General features: G+C 33.9%; 1 protein-coding gene and 1 pseudogene across 1 annotated transcript; both read left to right on the top strand.

Annotated features, from left to right (window-relative positions):
* The first annotated feature begins 999 nt into the window (after positions 1 to 999).
* LOC140956406 (protein STRICTOSIDINE SYNTHASE-LIKE 2-like) lies at positions 1,000 to 2,608 on the top strand. Its single transcript, XM_073413140.1, has 2 exons — positions 1,000 to 1,262; positions 1,954 to 2,608. The coding sequence occupies exons 1-2, from the start codon at positions 1,030 to 1,032 to the stop codon at positions 2,555 to 2,557; spliced, it is 837 nt and encodes a 278-aa protein (XP_073269241.1). The 5' UTR covers positions 1,000 to 1,029; the 3' UTR covers positions 2,558 to 2,608.
* A 1,758-nt stretch (positions 2,609 to 4,366) lies between these two features.
* Positions 4,367 to 7,915, top strand: LOC140956349 (uncharacterized; annotated as a pseudogene).
* The last annotated feature ends 12,222 nt before the right edge of the window (positions 7,916 to 20,137 follow it).

Genomic DNA, 20,137 nt, shown 5'->3' with positions numbered 1-20,137 from the left:
AAAAATTAAAAAAAAAAAAAAAAAAAAACACTCATCCTTCTTATTGAAAAATTTAGCTGCATGAAAACCAAATTCGATGGGCATATAATAACGTATAGTTAGTGGAATTCGACGTCGCATTAAAAAAAGGGTGGGAACTTAATTTCTTAACAATTATGAGATGATTGGAAAAGTGGGGACATTGTAATTTTCGAAATTTCAGTTGATGGGCAGTTGTCATATATATGTCAATAATGGCTATTTAGCATTTTAGTTGTTGGTTGGAAGTCGAATGGCAAAAATCCATTATTCTTGTCCTCGAAAAAAATAATAGTTCTCCATATATTGACTCAAGTTCGAGTCTTTTCCATCTCTTAGATTAGGATATCAAAAAAAAACATACGAGTCAAATGTTAAAAGTTAGTAGCTTCGAAATTGTATGCAATTAAGAGTTTTTAGGTTTGGAATTTGGACAATATAGCTATACTCTACTCCACAATTCATTATCTCTTTGTTTTCTAATCACAAATTTCTGTCAGGTGAGTTTTGATATAAATAAAAGAACTTGAGTTACGGAGTGTATACATACACACACGAGGTTTGATATGATGTTGCACACTCACTCATTGTAGACATCTATGTGAGTACTACTGAAATGACATTCACCTATTAGATGTGAGCAATGGATGTAAAAGCATAACAAATTATATATATTATTATATTTTTTGGAAAAAAAAAGATATTTTCAAGTTTTTTTTATATTTTTATAAATATCGACCAGTGTATTTATATTATATTTTAAATTATTTCATTTATCAAAATATATTGATTTGTCGTCCTTGTATCGAAAATCCGACGAGTTAACATATGATACGGGCATTCTGTTATCCAACGATAATAAAAACAATAAGTAAATTTTACCTCATAAATCCTAAGATATGATCTTTTAAACCCCCTACATTTAATTTAATTATTTTATTTATTTTATTTAGATTAAAGCTAATTTATCATAATAGGTATGGATGCGAAGGTCCAAATGATCACTCGGTGATGGAGCACATTTGTGGGAGACCATTGGGCCTGCGGTTCAACGAACAAACAGGCCATCTCTATGTAGCGGATGCTTATATGGGCCTCATTGAAGTGGGCCCAAATGGTGGGTTGGGCACCCCACTTGCAAAACAAGTGGACGGAGTTAGTTTCGGGTTCACTAATTCATTGGACATTGATCCAAGTAACGGGCTTGTGTATTTTACAGACAGCAGCACACGTTTTCCACGAAGGTAAGATATATAATACCAAAATCAATATTTTCATAATCGGATCGATGATTAAATTGATTTATTTTAAAAACAGTCAAATCAGTTGAATCGGTTAATTGAACGGTCGGAAAAAATACTGTTATAATATAATTAATAATATATTTTAAATTTTAAACATAAAATATGTACATAAATAGAACAAAAAAATATATTTATCAAAGTAAAAACTTAAAAAACTATATACATATATCCAAAATATCAATTATGGTTATATATGTTTTTAAAACATAAAAAATATATTAAATAAAATGTAGAACTACTAAATAATATTTTTAATAAAGTCCAAATTTCAAATAATCATGCATATATAACCAAATATTAAATTTATAATTTAAAAAAATATATTTAAAAAAGAAAAAACAAGTTGAACTGGTTGTATTGTTTTTCTTGTTCATAGTCGGTCAAACCGGTTTTTGACAGGTTTGACCGTTAAATCGGTTTTTGAGAGTGTTTCGGATCGGATTCATGACCAGCTCCAGGTCGAATCAGTTGAATTGGCCGGTCCGATTTGGTTTGAAAACACTGAACGAAATATCAATATATATATATATATATAAAAGATAAATTTATATTTCAATTTCATATAATTATTTTTTTGTTGTTTTAAAATTTTAATAATGTTAACTTAATTTTCCTCACGCCACATCTATAGGAACCATATTCCCGTGATTTTAAGTGGTGAGAACTCGGGGAGATTGATGAAATTTGATCCCAAAACTAAGGAAACGACTCTACTTTTGAGCAATCTCATGTTTCCAAATGGAGTTGCATTGAGCAAAAAAGGCGATTTCTTACTTTTCGTAGAGACGACTACATGTAAATTATTCAAATTTTGGCTCAAAACGTCGAAAGCCGGGATTCTTGAGCTCTTGACTCAGTTGCCCGGATTCCCGGATAACGTCAAACGGAATAAGAAGGGCGGATTTTGGGTAGGAATCAATTCACGAAGAACTAAATTCTTGGATGTGGTCATATCAAATCCTTGGATTGGAAACCTCCTAATCGATTTTTCCGTGGATTTAACAAAATTACACGCACGCTTGGCTCGATTTATCGGGAGCCCAGGAATGGGAATTAGGTTGGATGAAGATGGGAATGTGATGGAGGTACTTGATGGCAAGATGAGAAGCGGATGGAAATTTGTAAGTGAAGTTGAGGAAGAAAATGGGAACTTGTGGATAGGATCGGTGACAAGAGCTTTTGTTGTTAAAGAAAAGATGTCAAGGATTTCTTCAAATCAATATGAAATTTTCTAGTTATCTTTTTTAAGAGGGAAACTTATATTATATTAATTAAATATAAAATGGAGTGGTGAGAAAGTTTGTAGATATTTAAATTTAATTTTTTTCCATTTCTATATTGGAAAATTGACTTTATCAAGTTTAATTTACATTTAAGATGATGAAAAATATTGTTGAAAGTTGGAACAATAATGCATGTATAATTAATGAGAGTTTTTATTATGATCTTTCTCATTTATAGGCTTTTTGCATTGAATTGATCAAAGGGCATATTTATCAAAAGGTTTCTTTAATTTTCGATTGTATCAAATATATAGTTCATCTTGAAATATTTAGTATCATTTTTTCTTGCTGTTTTACTAAGATACATCTCTATTATTTAAATCTAGATAAAAATGCACACATTTTTTGAATGAATTAAATAAAGATAAAATAATTTTTTTTATATAAATTTTACTTTTCTAATTATATTTTTTTAAATTTGTGTGAAATACAAGCAGCTATATATATACTACTCAATCAAGAATTATTGATAAAAAAAAATCAGACGCAGAGACCAAAGCGTAATGTGTTTGATAGATCAAATGTCAATAATTGAGTACTTGAAAAGCAAAAATTTGTTTGAGATGGGCAGATATCTTATTTGAGTCATTCATGAAAAAATATTATTTTTTATGATAATAATATTATTTTTTATTGTGAATATCGATAGGGTTGATCGATCGCACAGATAAAGATTCGTGAGACCATCTCACACCCATTCCCTGCATGTATTTGATTGGCTGGAAGGGAATTCAAAGGCTGTAACAAAAAATGGGTCCCTAACAACATATACCACAAATTTGGGCAGCCCTTTCCTCCACAAATTAAATCTGACTTTTGTCACTCTAAAATCTTGTGGTCTTCTTTTGAACATAAAAAAGTTATTGTACCAATTTGGACCACTTGAAAAATTAATTTATAAATATAATATATTTATATATTATATGAAAATGCAAAAAAAATTAATTTAAGTTTTCATGACGTCATTTTTAAAATTATTTAGAAATATAAGACATTTTTTAAAATTGTGTTTTTTAATGATTTTTCAATTCCATCAATTCTATATAGTCTTGTCAAGAAAATATGTGAGACATAATTTCACTTTAAAGTGAAATATATAAATAAATTTCAAATTTTTTAATTTGATTTGGTATACAAATTTTAAATGAATTTTAAATGTAGTTCATATCAAGTTTTATATAATCTCAATATTAATTATTATGGATTTGAAACGCACACAAGATGTGTGTCATTTGAATTAAAGATTAGAGCTGATGTGTTTGGAATACATCAAAACCACACAAAAAATAACTAGTTGAAATTCGAAATTCAATATCTAAGTAGATTACCAAGTAAACCAGCAGTTTTGTTATCATGATTTTTAAATCTTCAAATTCAAATCCACATGTTGGAATTTAAATGTAAGAATTTGTTAAAAGAGTAAGTTTTTTGTGAGACGGTCTCACGAATTTTTACCTGTGAGACATGTCAATCCTACCGATATTCACAACAAAAAGTAATACTCTTAGCATAAAAATTAATACTTTTTCATAGATGACCTAAATAAGATATTTGTTTCACAAAATACGATCCGTGAAACCATCTCATACACGTTTTTCCTAGATAACACGTCTAAATCTCCAATTATTACACGACATTGATTTAATGTAATAAAAAGAGTCATCTATACCAAGATATGAATCAGGGGTAAAACAGTAACTTAACATGCGAACGTCTTTCCATTTATGCTTCTCTCTCCCTGCTTTAACAAAATTCTCGAGTGTGTATATATATACATACAGACCCATTCCTAGCAGAGGCACACAGCTCAATGTAGGATCACATTCGAATCGATTCCAAGGAAAAATGGCTTCGTCGGCAAGGACCAAGATCAGCAAACTCTTCAGCATCACGGCCTCTGGAGCGCGGAGTCGATCGTTGTCTTTCTCGACCTCCGCCGCCGTTGCGGTCGATCCGCGGCCGCTACCGCCTCCGGAGGAGGTGTTGAATGGGTCGAGGTTACTGGGGTTGGTTAAGGAGTACGAGGATTATCGAAGGAATCTCTACGGTGGGCTGACGCATAAGGCTTTGTTTGTTGATGCTGTGGGCACTCTACTTGTTCCTTCTCAACCCATGGCCCAGGTTCCTTTCTTTCTTTTCTTTTTTTTTCTTTTTTTTCCTTTTAGCTTGATTTCTCGCAATTTTATGTACCATATGTAAGCTTTTTTTAATTTTTTGGTGGGATGTGATTTCTAATTCATTTAATTGTTTATAATCAAGAAAAAATAATCTCGAGGTACGAGAGTTTCAATTTTTCTTTGTGTGCGACATGCATGAGATGCTTGGGCAAATCAACTATTTTGTGTGCATGAATTACGATTATTATTGGGGTTGAGGGGTGAAAAAAAACTTTTTCCTAAATGATTATTTTTTAAAAAAATATTAACTTTAATTATATGGAAACAGGCCATTTCCGCTTTCATAAATTCCTTTTAGCACTGTTGTACAAATTTATTCACATGATTTGCTTTTGATGTTTTCGGCGGATTTATTGTTCAATCCTTCGCATCTACCAATTCATGTTATGGATAATTTCTTCTGGGTATTTTGCACAATCAGTTTTTGTTGGCATTTAAGTTCCATTTTTTACTGGCATCTAAGTTCCATATAGAGTGGCCCTTGTGCCTCCTCCATCTGTTTTTATTGGCATTTAAGTTCCATATTTTACTGAAATTTCTTGTTGTGATCCAGATTTACAGGGAGGTTGGTGAAAAGTATGGAGTGGAGTACTCAGAAGTTGAGATACTAAACAGATATAGGCGTGCTTATGGTCAGCCTTGGGGTAAATCTCGCCTCAGGTCTTATTCTCTTCTCCATAAATTTTAATGAAGGTTCAGTATTTTTCAATTTCCCTTTATTGTTAGCGAAACAGCAGCCAGCCATAAGGGTGTTGATCAGTTATGTTGTCTTGTTTGAACTAAATATTGCAGCTTTGTTATCATCATAATTCGAGGTGGATTCAGATTTGGGATTCATTTTATCCTTCGTATTTGAGAGTAGTGTGTGGAGTTGTTAGTTTTTTGTCTTCCCAATTGGTCTGAAAGAATAATTTTAATGAGATTAAGTAGTATCAAAAAACCAAACTGAATCTTTTTTCACTTTTCGATTCATTTCCTCTGATCTCTTTTGTTCTCCTATTCATTCAAGCTTCTATTTCCACTATTAACTTTCTCAGGCTTACACGTCGATCTTGCTATCTTTTATTGCATAGTTTAGATTACTTATGCTAGTTTTAAATATTCGTTAGTTCATTGAGTCCAATTTCATTTCGTGCACCATAACATCAATGGATACCCTTAACGAGTAGGCTTGCTTTGTTTTGGAAGTGCATGAAGACATTTACTTGTGCTTGCAGATATGTTGATGATGGGAGACCATTTTGGCAGTTCATAGTCAGTTATTCAACCGGTTGTTCAGATTCGCAGTATTTCGAGGAGCTATATGATTATTATACCACTGAAAAGGTTCGCCGGTAAACTGCAAATGTTGTTTCTGCTTTAAATTTATTAATTTAATTCGTTCTATAAACAGTACGGTTTATTATTTGTTTGTTATTGTTTCTTGGACAGGCTTGGCACCTATGTGATCCAAAGGCTGAGAGAGTTTTCCATTCTCTTTGAAAATGTGGGGTAAAAGTGGCTGTAGTATCTAATTTTGATACCCGGTTAAGGCCGTTGTTAAGAGCTCTCAAATGTGATCACTGGTTTGATGCTGTGGCCGTGTCAGCTGAAGTAAGTGGAAGTGACTCTTTTTTGCATTTCCATACATTAAGGCCCTTAATATATGAAAAACATAATTCCTATCCGAATCAGGTCGAAGCTGAGAAGCCAAACCCCACGATATTTTTGAAAGCTTGTGAGTTACTGGGTGTACAGCCTGAGGATGCTGTGCATGTCGGTGATGATCGTAGAAACGACATATGGGGTGCTAGAGATGCAGGTTGCGATGCTTGGCTTTGGGGAAGTGATGTTAACTCCTTTGAAGAGGTATATATCTTAATTATTTTTCAGCCAATGTTTCTGTTTCTACTTTCTAGTCTTAGGCAAGCGTTTTTGGAACATGTTATTTTTAAAGAAGTGGTATTTGGTTTGCTTTTGATTAAAAGAAACGCTTGGAAAGCCGAAAATAAGAAAACAGATTATATTGTTATTAGGATTTCTGCATTGCCTGCTTTTCAAAAAACATAATATTAAAAATGGAGACATGTAGTATGATATAGGTATTTTGCTTCAACTTCTGCTTGGAAAAGATAAGAAAATCTCGTTTGCAATCATTGAACTGCTTTGTTCTCTCTCCTTTTTTTGGTTTTAAAAGTTGGGAATTTCTGTATCTGAATTCACCATTCCTCTTTCAGAACTAGTTATTTTTCTCGAGTAACAGTATACCTAGTAGATAATGCACATTTTGTGCCAAAGTCTTAGAGACTTTGATGACATGATTTGATTTGTAATCTTGTTCCTACGAGATATTGTATGACGAAATATGTCGATGAACAACCGGACTTTTTGTTTTGGGATACAGGTTGCTCAGAGGATAGGAGTTCTGGTCTGAAACTGGTTTCTTGTTTTACCAGAAACATGTGGAGATGCCAGTTGCTGGTGTTATATGAAGTATTTGATCCTTGGAATGGTTGCATTGTATATATTTTGGTGTCTTCGTTACTTTTCAATGTGTTGTAAGGGAGAAATGTTACGGAAAGAGGTCATTTTTGTATAATATATGCAACAAATGGAATGGGGCAGAATCAGAGTCAAATCTAACTGTGGTTGATAATGGCTATGCGGGGTGTATAGATCTCTCGGTATAGCGTAGCCATAACCAATGGTAGAACCAGAGACAAAGCTAACAGTGGCTAAAGGGATGACCTTATCCAGCAAAAAGAATCAAATTTTATGCCTAGTTTTATAAAATGGAAATTCTCTCAAGTTTATTGAGCAGTCAAATCATTTTTTTTTAACCTCGATCAATCTTTTTTCTTTAAGAAAACGATCTCTTCACATATACGTGAGGATGTCATTTTCTTTAAAAAATGGTTGACCGATATTATTTAATCAATTTTCTACTTTCAGTTGCCGTGCTCATAACAAGACTTTAGTAGGCTTTGAGATCTGCATGGATCGTTTTATTTATTTATTCGAGTTGAGGAGAAAATATTACAATTATGTCTCAAATTTGAGATCTCATTTCAAGTGGAGATTTTTTTCTGTGTCACGGATTATTTTATTTTATCTTTTTTCCAAGTTTTCATGGGTTAAATATAATATATCTCCACGTCTCTGATGTTTCTTCCTTCTATTTCTGAAAATATGAAAATATAAAAGTGATGACGACGGAACCACAGGCTATAATGACGTCATTCCTATCAACACCTTTCATGTTTTTGTATGTTATTTGATCAAGAAAAGGAAAATCAACAAGTTGGAGCAAAAACAAATAAAAAAAATGCATGCGGGTGAGAAAATGAGACGATCACATTTGGTATGAATTCCAATGAACAGTGAGTTCCCATTTTTATGTACTATTAAAAGGGGAATGGATCCCCTACTGTGGGCGTGATAAAAAAAATTTTATATTTATTTTAATTTTTTTTTAGTTTTAATTTTATTTTTTTTAGTTATTTATTTTCATCTTTCTTTTACTCTCTCAAATTTTCATTTTTAGTCTTGCTTAAAATATATGATTATTTTTTCTTTTGTCATTTTTGGACTTTTTGTTTCTCTCTCTTTTTTATCTCGTTTGTTTTGAAAGTAAAAATATTAACGTACCGTTCTCACAGTAGAGGATGATATGACCAAAAAATATTTAATTTCAAAATTGCTTTTACGCATCTTCACAAGAGAGACTGTGATGTCGTTTTACGGCCACATTCACAATTTTCTATTTTTTTTGTCTTTTTATATATTTTAATTAATACTTTATTTTTAATTTTTTTTCTTTTTTCTTTTTTGACCTTTTGTGTATACATTCTAAATTTTTAAAAAGTATTTTCTATTTTCTTTTTATCTTGTCAATTTTTATTGTATCGTTTTTTCTTGTTATAATTTATACTTAGCTTATATACTATATGCTAATGTACCAACTGATTAAATATGTCAATGGAAAAATGGACGAATCAAGCGTGTTAAAATAACTAAAATTGAAACTTAAATATGTTTTACTTTCAGAATAAACGAGATAAACAAAATGTGAAAAAAAGAAAGAAAGAAGGAAACAAAAAAGTCTAAAAATGCCAAAAAAAAATTATAATATATTTTAAACAATACTAAAATTGAAAATTTGAGAGTGAGTAAAAGATAGATGAAAATAAAAAGCTCAAAAAAATGTAAAACTAAAAAAAATTAAAATAAACATAAAAAAAAACTTTTTAAAAATTTTTTTTTGCCACATCATTTCCTATTGTGGGGTGTCCACGGTAGGGGATCCATATCCTATTAAAAGATGCATATACGTGCATGTGTTATTATTATTTTTAATTTGATCAANATTGTGATAAAATAAATAAATAATAATATTTTTTGAGCAGTTATTATTTTAAATTTTTAGTTTGAAAATATTTGATTATTAAATATTGTATATTTCCCTTCTTTTTTCATGTCTTGATGTAACAATCATGGAATCAAATAAATCTACCATTTCATTTTCATTTTCATTCATGTCCTAATTTGGTAATTTATGTCGAATATTTTAAGTTTTGGTAATTTAACAAGGCTGTTGATCCAACAGATAATTATAGAGTCTAACATAACTTAATTCAAGAAGGAAAACTGAATATTTATAAAAATAAGTTTTTAAAGGAGTCTAACAGATTAAGAGCCAGACTGACAAAACATACGAATGATACTAATAGCCAAATCGATTCAATGATATTGATGAAACCCAACTGACAATCTATCTAAATTATTCAGTCAGTCCGAATCCAAACATTTCCTGAAGAATTAGTACAATCAGTGATAAAGGATCGAAGCCTAGTTAAAAGAGCGGATAAAGTTTTTCATATCAGCAATCACTGAATCTTAATATAATATCAGGTTCCTACGCACTACTAGGACATGTCGGAAAGGACGATAACATGACAACGACGACATGACGACATCTGTATTTGGAAACATATATATTATTTTGAAAAGATTATCATTATAGATTAAGCTACAAATAGATCAGTTGAACAAGCTCTGAAGGTTACACGGTTACATAAACGATTTCTGAAGTTTTGAAAACTAATTAATTTTCTCTGAAAAAGGTTTCTGCGAGCCAAATTGAAAAGCCAACACACATTGATAAGTTATTAACTGATCATTGTGATGATCAAATTTGTGCTTAGAATTTCTTTGTGAAATATATGATATTGAGATTAAGAAATTTGACTGCTCAATCATTTTATATTGAAATTTACTAAGAATTTCAGTTAGGAATTGTTACGTCCTACTAAAGTGGGTGATTTCAAATTGCTTATAATTATCAAAGTCTTTTAATACAATCCTTCTGTGAGGAAGAAATGGTAAATTAGGAATATTGAAGTCTCCGAACATCCAGAAACAACTTTAAGCATACTTAATTCTCAGTTTATCTACCTTAAATATTACTCAGCAAACTCGATAGAATCCAACTGATTTTTTTGATAAGACATTTGTTCGAACAATCTCAATCAGTCTATTTTCGCACAAATCATATTGGTTGACTTACTAAAAACCAAACTGACAAGAATAAAATTTTATTGTTGCTAACCCAACTGAAATATTTGTTGGGATAAATTTATTCACTATCTCTAAATTTGTTTTCGATCCTAACAAGTGGTATCAAAGCGAATTTATTCTGATCTCTGAACACAATATTCAAAATGGCTTTCAGCAAAATCTCAATGTTCTCTAAAGAAGATTTTGATGATTGAAAGATCAAGATGCATGCTCATCTAAAAGCACAAGATGATGATATATGGTACGTCATCACTAAAACTGTCATTGACATTTCTGATGGTGTTTCTCATATGATTGAAAAACCGAGAAATGAATGGATTAGTGATGAAAAGAAAAAGGCAAATCTTGACAATGTTGTCACAAGGACATACTATACAAGACATTGGACAAAAATACTTTCAGCAAGCTAAATAATGCGTCCCACTGCCAAAGAGATCTGGAATACACTGATACAATTATGCGAAGGAAATGATCCAATAAAAGATAACAAATTGTCTGTGCGAATCCAAAAATTTGACAGTATCAAGATGAAGTTTGGAGAATCCATGTCGGAATTCGATGAAAGAGTGATTAATATAATTATTGAACCAACTGCTTTTGGCAAGGAATACGACAATAGGGCAATAGTCTTGAAAGTTATGAGGCCACTTCCAAGAGAACGAGATATCAAAACAATGGCAATGCCAAAATCAAATAACCTTAACAAGCTTGAACTCCATGATTTGTTTGCGGATATATGAATTCGAATTGGAAACAAGAATTGATGGTGTATCTTCAACCAAACTGACAAAGGCCATAATTGCTGCAACTACTGAATAAATTGTCTTGAGAGAGAAATCATTTATGTAGTGATCCAATGTCGTTGTTTGTAAAGAAACTTGGGAAGTTCTTAAGGAAGAATCACGGTAACTTTCAAAGTTCAAGCATAAGCAATCATCATAAGAAATACTGAAATAGTCCACCAATGAGGACAATGTGTGTTTCAACTATGAGAAAGTTGAGTATTTCATAGCCGACTGTCACAAGCCAAAGAAGGACGACATGAGGTCATTCAGAAAGAAAAGAAATCAGAAAGTGCTTATGGCTGAAGACAAAGCCAAGTGGGCTGACTCATCCGAGTCAGACTACTCCACTGGTGAAAGTTATGAAGAGGTGGTACATTGCCTCATGGCTGATGCTGAGCTGCAATCTACCTATGATGAGGTATTTGACTTTTGCTCAAATGATTTTACACGATAAGATCTCATCATTGCACTCAATAACATGGTATTAGAGTACATGAGACTTTCTCAATCATTCGAGAAATTAATGCAAAGCAAGCAAGCCCAAGTGATATTTGTAAGGACCGTGTATCGTATTATCGTAAATCCTGTGTGATTATCGATAATCTATGAAATTGTCATGTGCTTATGTATATTGTTACAAGAATTTCCTTTTTGCGTTGATACAAATTCACCAAGTAATAACAATGAAAAACGATTTCACAGTGATTGAGAGGTTTGAAGAAGAATGAAGAAATCAGAGAGCTTGTTATTCCGTGGAAGTGGTTGAAAGTTTACAGTATGTCCTCTATTTATTGCATGTGTTTTCTTGCCTATCCACTAGTCAACACAAAAATAGTTTTGAACTTAACTAACTCTCCTAACACTAGTTAGTTACACATAAGTGGTTAAGTTCCTTTATTGACTCTCACTTCACTTGTGCCTTCAAAATCTCGGCCACAACTTCAACATTCTCCACCTTGGCTAGATTTTTCCATCTTCTAGATGCAGTAGCTTCACACAGTGCCTGAACTTTGTTCCTGACAAAGTTTTGGTCATCATATCCGCAGGGTTTTCAATGGTTGATACCTTCTCCAACTTCACTCTTCCTTTTTCAATAATCTCTCTTACAAAATAGAGTTTAATATCAATGTGTTTGGTTCTTTCATGGTAGACTTGATTCTTGGCTAGATGGATTCCACTTTGACTATCACAGAATACTCTTGGGACTACACTTTTGTTTTCCAAATCAGTGACCATCCCATTCATCCATATGGCTTCTTTGATCGCCTCTGTGACTGCAATGAATTCAGCCTCTGTAGTGGATAGTGACACCGCATGCTGCAGGTTACATTTCCAGCTAACCACATTGCCATGGTATTTAAACACATATCCAGTTAGAGATCTCCTTGTATCAAGACAACCCGCGTAATCTGCATCCACGAAGCCATTTATTATTTCTGAGTTTCCTTCCTTCCTCTCATACAACAATCCCATTTTTGATGTTCCCCTGAGGTACCTGAAGATCCATTTCACAGCCTCCCAATGTTTCTTACCTGGTTTGCTCATGTAACGGCTTACCAAGCTTACTGCATAAGCTAGATCAGGACGTGTGCAAACCATGGCGTACATGAGACTCCCTACAGCATTGGAGTAAGGAATTCTCTCCATATACTGCACTTCCTCTTCAGTCTCAGGTGAGTCTTTATGTGACAGTTTGAAGTGTGGTGCTGATGGAGTTAGTACTGACTTCGATTTGTCCATATTGAATCTCTTCAAGACTTTCTCAATATAACCACTTTGAGAGATGGAGATTCTTCCAACATCTCGATTTCTGTTAATTTCCATCCCTAGTATCTTACTAGCATGCCCCATATCCTTCATTTCAAACTCACTTTTCAGTAACTCCTTCACCATCTTAGTATCAGATTTTCTCTTTGATGCAACTAGTATATCGTCAACATAAAGTAATAAATAAATTCCAGTGTGTTTATCACTTCTTTTATGGTAAACACAGCTGTCATGTTCACTTCTTTTGAAGCCTGTTTTTAGCATAAAAGTATCAAATCTTCGATACCATTGGCGAGGGGATTGTTTGAGTCCATATAGCGATTTCTTCAATAGACACACTTTATTCTCTTCACCTGCTTTTATAAAGCCTTCAGGTTGTGTCATAAAGATTCTCTCAACAAGATCACCGTGTAAGAAAGCTGTTTTAACATCGAGTTGTTCCAACTCCAAGTCTTCTTGCACCACTAGGGACAACAACAGCCTTATGGAACTATGTTTCACCACAGGTGAAAAAACTTCATTATAGTCCACTCCCTCGCGCTGTGAGTACCCCTTAGCAACAAGCCTAGCCTTGAATCTAGCTTTCTCAACCTTTGGTATAGCCTCTTTGACTTTATACACCCATTTGCAGCCTATCACCTTTTGCTCCACTGGTTTCTCAACCAAATCCCATGTTTGGTTCTTTTCCAGAGACTTGATTTCATCTTTCATAGCCTCTAACCACCTTTGAGAGTTAATGCTGCTCATTGCTTCTTTGAAGGTCGATGGTTCTTCACCTTCAACTTCAGTGGCTGTTGTGAGGGCAAATGCCATCATCTCTGCATATCCGAATCTAGAAGGTGCTGTTATGTTCCTTCTGATTCTGTCCCTTGTCAGCCAATAATCATCTACTGCCTCAGGGCTGGCTTGAATCTGAGAGTCCTCTTCTTGTCCAACCATTTTCCTTGAATCTTCAGATGATGTTTCAGATGGCTCCACCTCAATCTGAGATTTCTCATCTTCGACAGATTGTTGATCATCATTTGAACTTTGATTTTGTGGATGATACATCTCATTTTCTCTAAATACCACATCCCTACTGATGATTATCTTGGACTTCCCCTCATCTTTGTACCACAATCTGAAACCTTTGACACCCTCCGGATAGCCCAGGAACATACACTTGAAGGCTCTAGGTTCCAACTTTCCTTGGTTAATGTGTGCATAAGCCACACATCCAAAGATTCTCAGATTGCTCAGATTTGGGGGTTGTTGTGACCATCTTTCCATAGGAGTTTTAAACTCGATTGCTGAGGATGGGCTTCTGTTTATAATGTATACGGCTGTAGAAGCAGCTTCAGCCCAGAAATCGTTTGGCAAATTCGCATCAGACAACATACACCTTACTTTCTCCATAATAGTTCTATTCATCCGTTCTGCCAAACCATTTTGCTGTGGAGTTCCCTTCACTGTAAGATGTCTCTCTATGCCATTAGCCTTACAATACTGTTTGAATTCTTCTGAGCAGAACTCTAAACCATTGTCCGTTCTTAGCTTCTTTAGCTTCCTTCCAGTTTGTGTTTCAACAAGTGTTTTCCATTCTCTAAATTTTCCAAATGTATCACTCTTGTTTTTCAGGATGTAGATCCATACTCTCCGTGAAAAATCGTCAATCAATGATAGGAAATATCTTCCACCACTCTTTGAAGGAACTCTAGAGGGGCCCCAAAGATCACTATGAACATAATCTAAAGTTTCTTTGGTCTTGTGAATTCCAGTGGCAAACTTTAATCGTCTTGCCTTGCCAAATATGCAATGTTCACAGAATTGGACTCCTGTCATTCGATCTTTTCCAAGGAGACCCTGTTTACTGAGCTCCTTAAGCCCTACATCACTGATGTGGGCTAATCTCCTATGCCAAATCTGTGCTCTTGACTGTTGTGTGTCTGTTGTTGTGATTGAGGCATCGGCAGTAATGGCTTTTGCTTGCAATAGGTATAAACCATTCTCAAGCCTTCCTTTCATTATTACCAATGATCCTTTCAAGACTTTGAGAACTCCACCTTCAACCTTGCAACAAAAACCGTGGGAATCCAACATCCCTACTGACACTAAGTTTCTTTTTAACTCAGGTACATGCCTAACATCAGTCAAGACTTTCTCAGTGCCATCTACAAGCTTAAGTTTTATGGATCCAATGCCAACTATCTTGCATGCTTTGTTGTTCCCAAGCAATACATTTCCTCCTTCGCATGGTTTGTATGAGAGAAACCAGTTCTTTTGAGGACACATATGGAAGGAGCAACCCGAGTCAAGAACCCATTCTTGACTTGTTCCCTCATTTGTTACACAAAGAACTTCAGCGCTCTCATATCCTTCTGAGGCTACATCGGCATCTCCATGATCATTTTTCTTGTCCAGATTGTGCTTCTTGAGATCAGGACAATCCCTTTTGAAATGTCCCTCTCTTTTGCACAGAAAGCATTTCCTTCTATCCATAGATTTGGATCTATTAACACTTCTCGATTTAAATTCTTTCTTCTTACTTCTTCCTCTGATATTCAAGCCTTCTACCCGCACATCAACGGCCCCTTCCGCTCGTTTCTTGAGTTCTTTAGAAAACAATGCTGCTTGTACTTCTTCAAGAGTTAATGTTTCCCTCCCGTAGATTAATGTATCTGAAATATTATCGAAATCACTAGACAATGATCTTAGGAGAAGCAGAGCTTGATCTTCATCTTCAATTTTGATGTCAATATTCTCAAGATCCAGAAGGATCTTGTTGAAGTCATCGAGATGATCTTCCAAAGATTTCCCTGCCAACATCTTGAAGGTGTATAATTTTTGTTTCAAATACAACCTGTTTGCCAAAGATTTGGTCATATACAAGTTTTCCAGTTTTTGCCAAATTGCAGCAGCCGATTTCTCTTTTGAAACTTCCCTCAAGACTTTGTCACCGAGAGATAGAATCAAGGCGCTGTGAGCCTTGTCGAGGAGCCCCTTCTTTTCTTTGTCGGACATTGATTCTGATAATTTCTTATCACCCTCCAGAGCATCCTCAAGACCTTGATGTACAAGAAGAGCTCGCATTTTGAGACGCCATATCCCGAAGTCGTTCTTGCCCGTGAATTTATCAATATCAAATCTCGCAGACGTCATTCTTGATGGAATCAGATGATCAAACCTGGCTTTGATGCCAATATTCTCAAGAATTTCCTTTTTGCGTTGATACAAATTCACCAAGTAATAACAATGAAAAACGATTTCACAGTGATTGAGAGGGTTTGAAGAAGAATGAAGAAATCAGAGAGCTTGTTATTCCGTGGAAGTGGTTGAAAGTTTACAGTAGGTCCTCTATTTATTGCATGTGTTTTCTTGCCTATCCACTAGTCAACACAAAAATAGTTTTGAACTTAACTAACTCTCCTAACACTAGTTAGTTACACATAAGTGGTTAAGTTCCTTTATTGACTCTCACTTCACTTTTGCCTTCAAAATCTCGGCCACAACTTCAACATATATGATGTATATCATGACAATGAAAATGAGAAAATAAGTATTGAATATGAATTGACATTGTAAGAGCTCGAGTGGAAAAGTCGGACGCCAATAAGTACAAAACCAATATTTTGGTACAGAACATGTGGCGCCCGAGCGGTAGAAAATGACCGCCCGAGCGTCAGTGTGGAATAAGGGGTGTTCTCGGACAGAACATGGCACCCGAGCGGTAGTTTTTGACCGCCCGAGCGCGGTGCAAGTGACACTCGGGGGCAGAACATCTCGCGCTCGGGCGCGAGAATTCTACCGCCCGAGCGCGAGAGCGGTGGGGATAAGAATCAGTTTTTTCTTCTTTCCTTCGTCGTTTCTTTTCAACAACTTCGAGGGGTAAGTGAGAAATTAGATTTTCTTCGCCTGAATCGACTTCGAAACGCTGTCTAAACGCGAAACAAGTTATATATTCGGAATCTTCGCGTCAAGAGCTTTCTATTGAGGTAAGTTTCTTCCAGTTCCAGCAACTCTAAATATCAAAGCGCTGGAATAGCATGTATTTGAAGTCGAAATTCTTATATGTAGTAGAAAAACCGACAAGAAACTCATATTCGAAGTCGGAATTGAATTATATTATGATTTGAATTTGATATGAATTTTTGAAGTTTCAAATAATATTTGAAACTCATATTAATGATTTTTGATTAGGTTATTAATTGGAATGAGTATGTTATTGATGTAGATAAAGTATTATACCGATATCTTCAGGCTACATCAACTGGAACGAAGAATTGAGGTATGTTGCGACCGGGTAACATACGACAGGTATCTGTATCATATGATATATGTTTGATTGATTTGATTGATTGGATTGAGAATACATGTCTATATGCCTTATTTGTTGAGTTTATGTGGCATACATGACATGCACGTTGAGCTATGATCCTTGGATACCCTGATATGATTTGATTTGATTCTGGGGTTTGTGAACATAATGCTATGTTTGGTATTAAATGACCCTTAAAGCATAGACAANTTTGATTTGATTCTGGGATTTGTGAACATAATGCTATGTTTGGTATTAAATGACCCTTAAAGCATAGACAATTGTGGCCCCGATGATTGGATATGAGATTTGGGATTTGATGGCGCTTCGTCGACGCTATCATACGAGTATCCCTTATTGAGGCCGGTGTGCCAGCTCGAGCATTGATTTGATAGCGATTCGATTGACTCTGACATGTGCTCAGTGGATGGGCATTTGACCTGATACCTCCACGACATACATGCATTGCATATCATATATCATTGTTTAGATATCTGTGGTATATATTGTGGTTGCTTCAGACTGGGCTTTGCTCACCCCAGATGGGGCTGTTGTTGTCTTTGTATGTTGACAATGACAGGTACTCCAGGATATCAGGAGACCGGAGAGGGTGCTTATGGGGGGAGTCATAGTCTGATTTGAGGTTTAGTGGTTGTTTCCCAGTATATATGTATATGTATCTATATACCGGGGTATGTCTCGAGGATATGATTTGTTGTTGTATGAGTTGTTTTGATTATGTGTGGGCATGTTTTATGTTGTGAGATGAAATACTATTTTAGTATTCAAATAGCATATTTTGGGCTCATGGTAAAGAAATTTTAAACTCGTTTTCCGCTGTGATTAATTAACCCTAATCAAATTGTGTTGTAATAACGATTAGGAGCTAAGGGCCCCACAATATTGATGTTGAACCTAATTAGGAACAGTCCGGAAAAGTATTAAGTATCAAGGCAGAAATTGCAAAACTAAAAACTGATAATTAAATAGTACTGAATGAGCATCAACAATTTATTTATGAGAATAATAAACCAGTAGAACTGAATAACATTTGGAATAAGTCATCAGTAAGTATTGAGAAAATGCAAGAGCTGCATAAAGCACTCAGGAGACAAAATTGGACTCGGCTTCAGCAGTAATTGTAGCAATACCACTGACTGTAGTACTCAATCGAAACTGAATATGTGCAAAGGAAAATACATTCATTTTGTAAAGTCCAGTACAATACCTGAACATTAGAATCTGACTTATAAAGTTGAGAAACCTGTCAAACTGACTAACAAATATACAAGCTTTGAGAGAATAATCAAATATTTCAATAGTTTTGGTTTTTTGTTATCTTATTCTCTTTGAAATATGCATATATATAGTTGAAAAGTTTCAACATTCTAATTTGCTTTTCAACGATCATCTGTAGTGTTACCCGACATAATAGGCATTATGTCGGGCATGTAGCTTTCAGTCACCGCATGTATCATTAAATGCTCATTTAATATTTTTTGTGCTTTTGAGACTTTAAACTCCTTGTTTTCATAAAACTAGCAGACTATGTCTGAAATATGTAGCTTTCTGTCATTCAAAAGTTGATAGGATACCGTGTAATCATTCTAAATAGAACAGATGTTGAACTATTTGACTTGTGATATCCTTTTTGAAATTACTCTATTCTGACTGATTGCAGCGCGGTTGGAGTTTCAACAGTTTGAACATGTGTAATGCTGGTCAATTTGACAGCTGATTTCTTGCAGTTAGAGTTCAGAGAATCTGCGGTTTGATTTTCTTGCCAAAACTGCTTGAACTATTGATTCTCTTATCTGAACTATTTGAAATGATCAAACTGTCTGAAAACCTGAATTTACAATTAAAAAAAAGTTAAATCTGAAATAACTTAATGTTGTTATTTGTCTATTACCAGAATTTAAAGTAATATAATCTCTTATTGGCTAGTTATTGTTATTAAATTGTGTGAATGTATGCCAAAAAGATGACAAACAGTATAAAGAGACGTATATAAAATTAATGGAGTGTGACAAGTGGATTGAAGGCTGCTAAGACAAATCTAATCCAATCATGATATAAAGAGCATGGAATTATATTACGCAAAGGGTAGACCCACCGAAATTATTGACACATATCAATACCAACGTCTAAAACACATCAAAATACTTTTAAAAAATTATTTTTTTTAGAAATATAAATTCTACTATTAAATATATAATGAGAAAATTAATTTATTTGTAACGTAATTTACACGTTTTTCATTTATATTGATAAATTCATAGTCTTATTCCATTATTTTATATTTTCTTCGATTTTAGTATTTTTCATCATATTGTTAACATGATATTAGGTATGTCATCAATCTCCGACTCCACGTCATCAATTTTCAACAACATATCGTCGTTCCACTGACAAATAAAAAATTTGAAATAAACTTAACTTATAAAATGACTAAAATTAAATTATGAGAGTTAAAAGAACTAAAATATAATTTTCCCCATATAAAATCATATCTATAAACCTAATTTGTAAACACGTAATTCTGTAGAGCCCCCAATTTTTTTAAGAATTTATTCTTTCTTGATTTAGTAAAGTTATTTTTTTAAAAATTTAATTTCCCATCCAGAAGAATATAATAAAGTTAGGTACTATGAATCCACCCCAACCTTCGACATGAATTTTCTTTCTGGTCTGCCTATGTGTCGCTTTGACAAAAACATACCCACTTATTTCCAACCCCAAACAATATCCCCCACTCTTCCAATCTATCGAATTTTTTTAAATAATTAGTACTTATATATGTTTTGTATTAGATATTTAATACAGACAAAAATAATAATACTGATATTTTAAAATATCAATATTAAATTAGTTCTTATCCAAGAAAATAAAAAATAATGAGTTTATAATTATTTCTACGTAGCTCTTGCTTAAATAATACGTGGAGATATAT

The sequence above is a fragment of the Primulina huaijiensis genome, chromosome 13, assembly GCF_012295235.1.
Source record: "Primulina huaijiensis isolate GDHJ02 chromosome 13, ASM1229523v2, whole genome shotgun sequence".
In the NCBI taxonomy this organism is placed as follows: domain Eukaryota; kingdom Viridiplantae; phylum Streptophyta; class Magnoliopsida; order Lamiales; family Gesneriaceae; genus Primulina; species Primulina huaijiensis.
This window is presented reverse-complemented; position numbering and strand designations above follow the sequence as displayed.

Bases quoted from the DNA above. Each gene is read 5' to 3' on its own strand.
- LOC140956406 (XM_073413140.1), top strand. From the start codon at position 1,030: ATGGAGCACATTTGTGGGAGACCATTGGGCCTGCGGTTCAACGAACAA. The intron at 1,263-1,953 runs GTAAGATATATA...CCACATCTATAG, and splicing joins AGCACACGTTTTCCACGAAG to GAACCATATTCCCGTGATTT.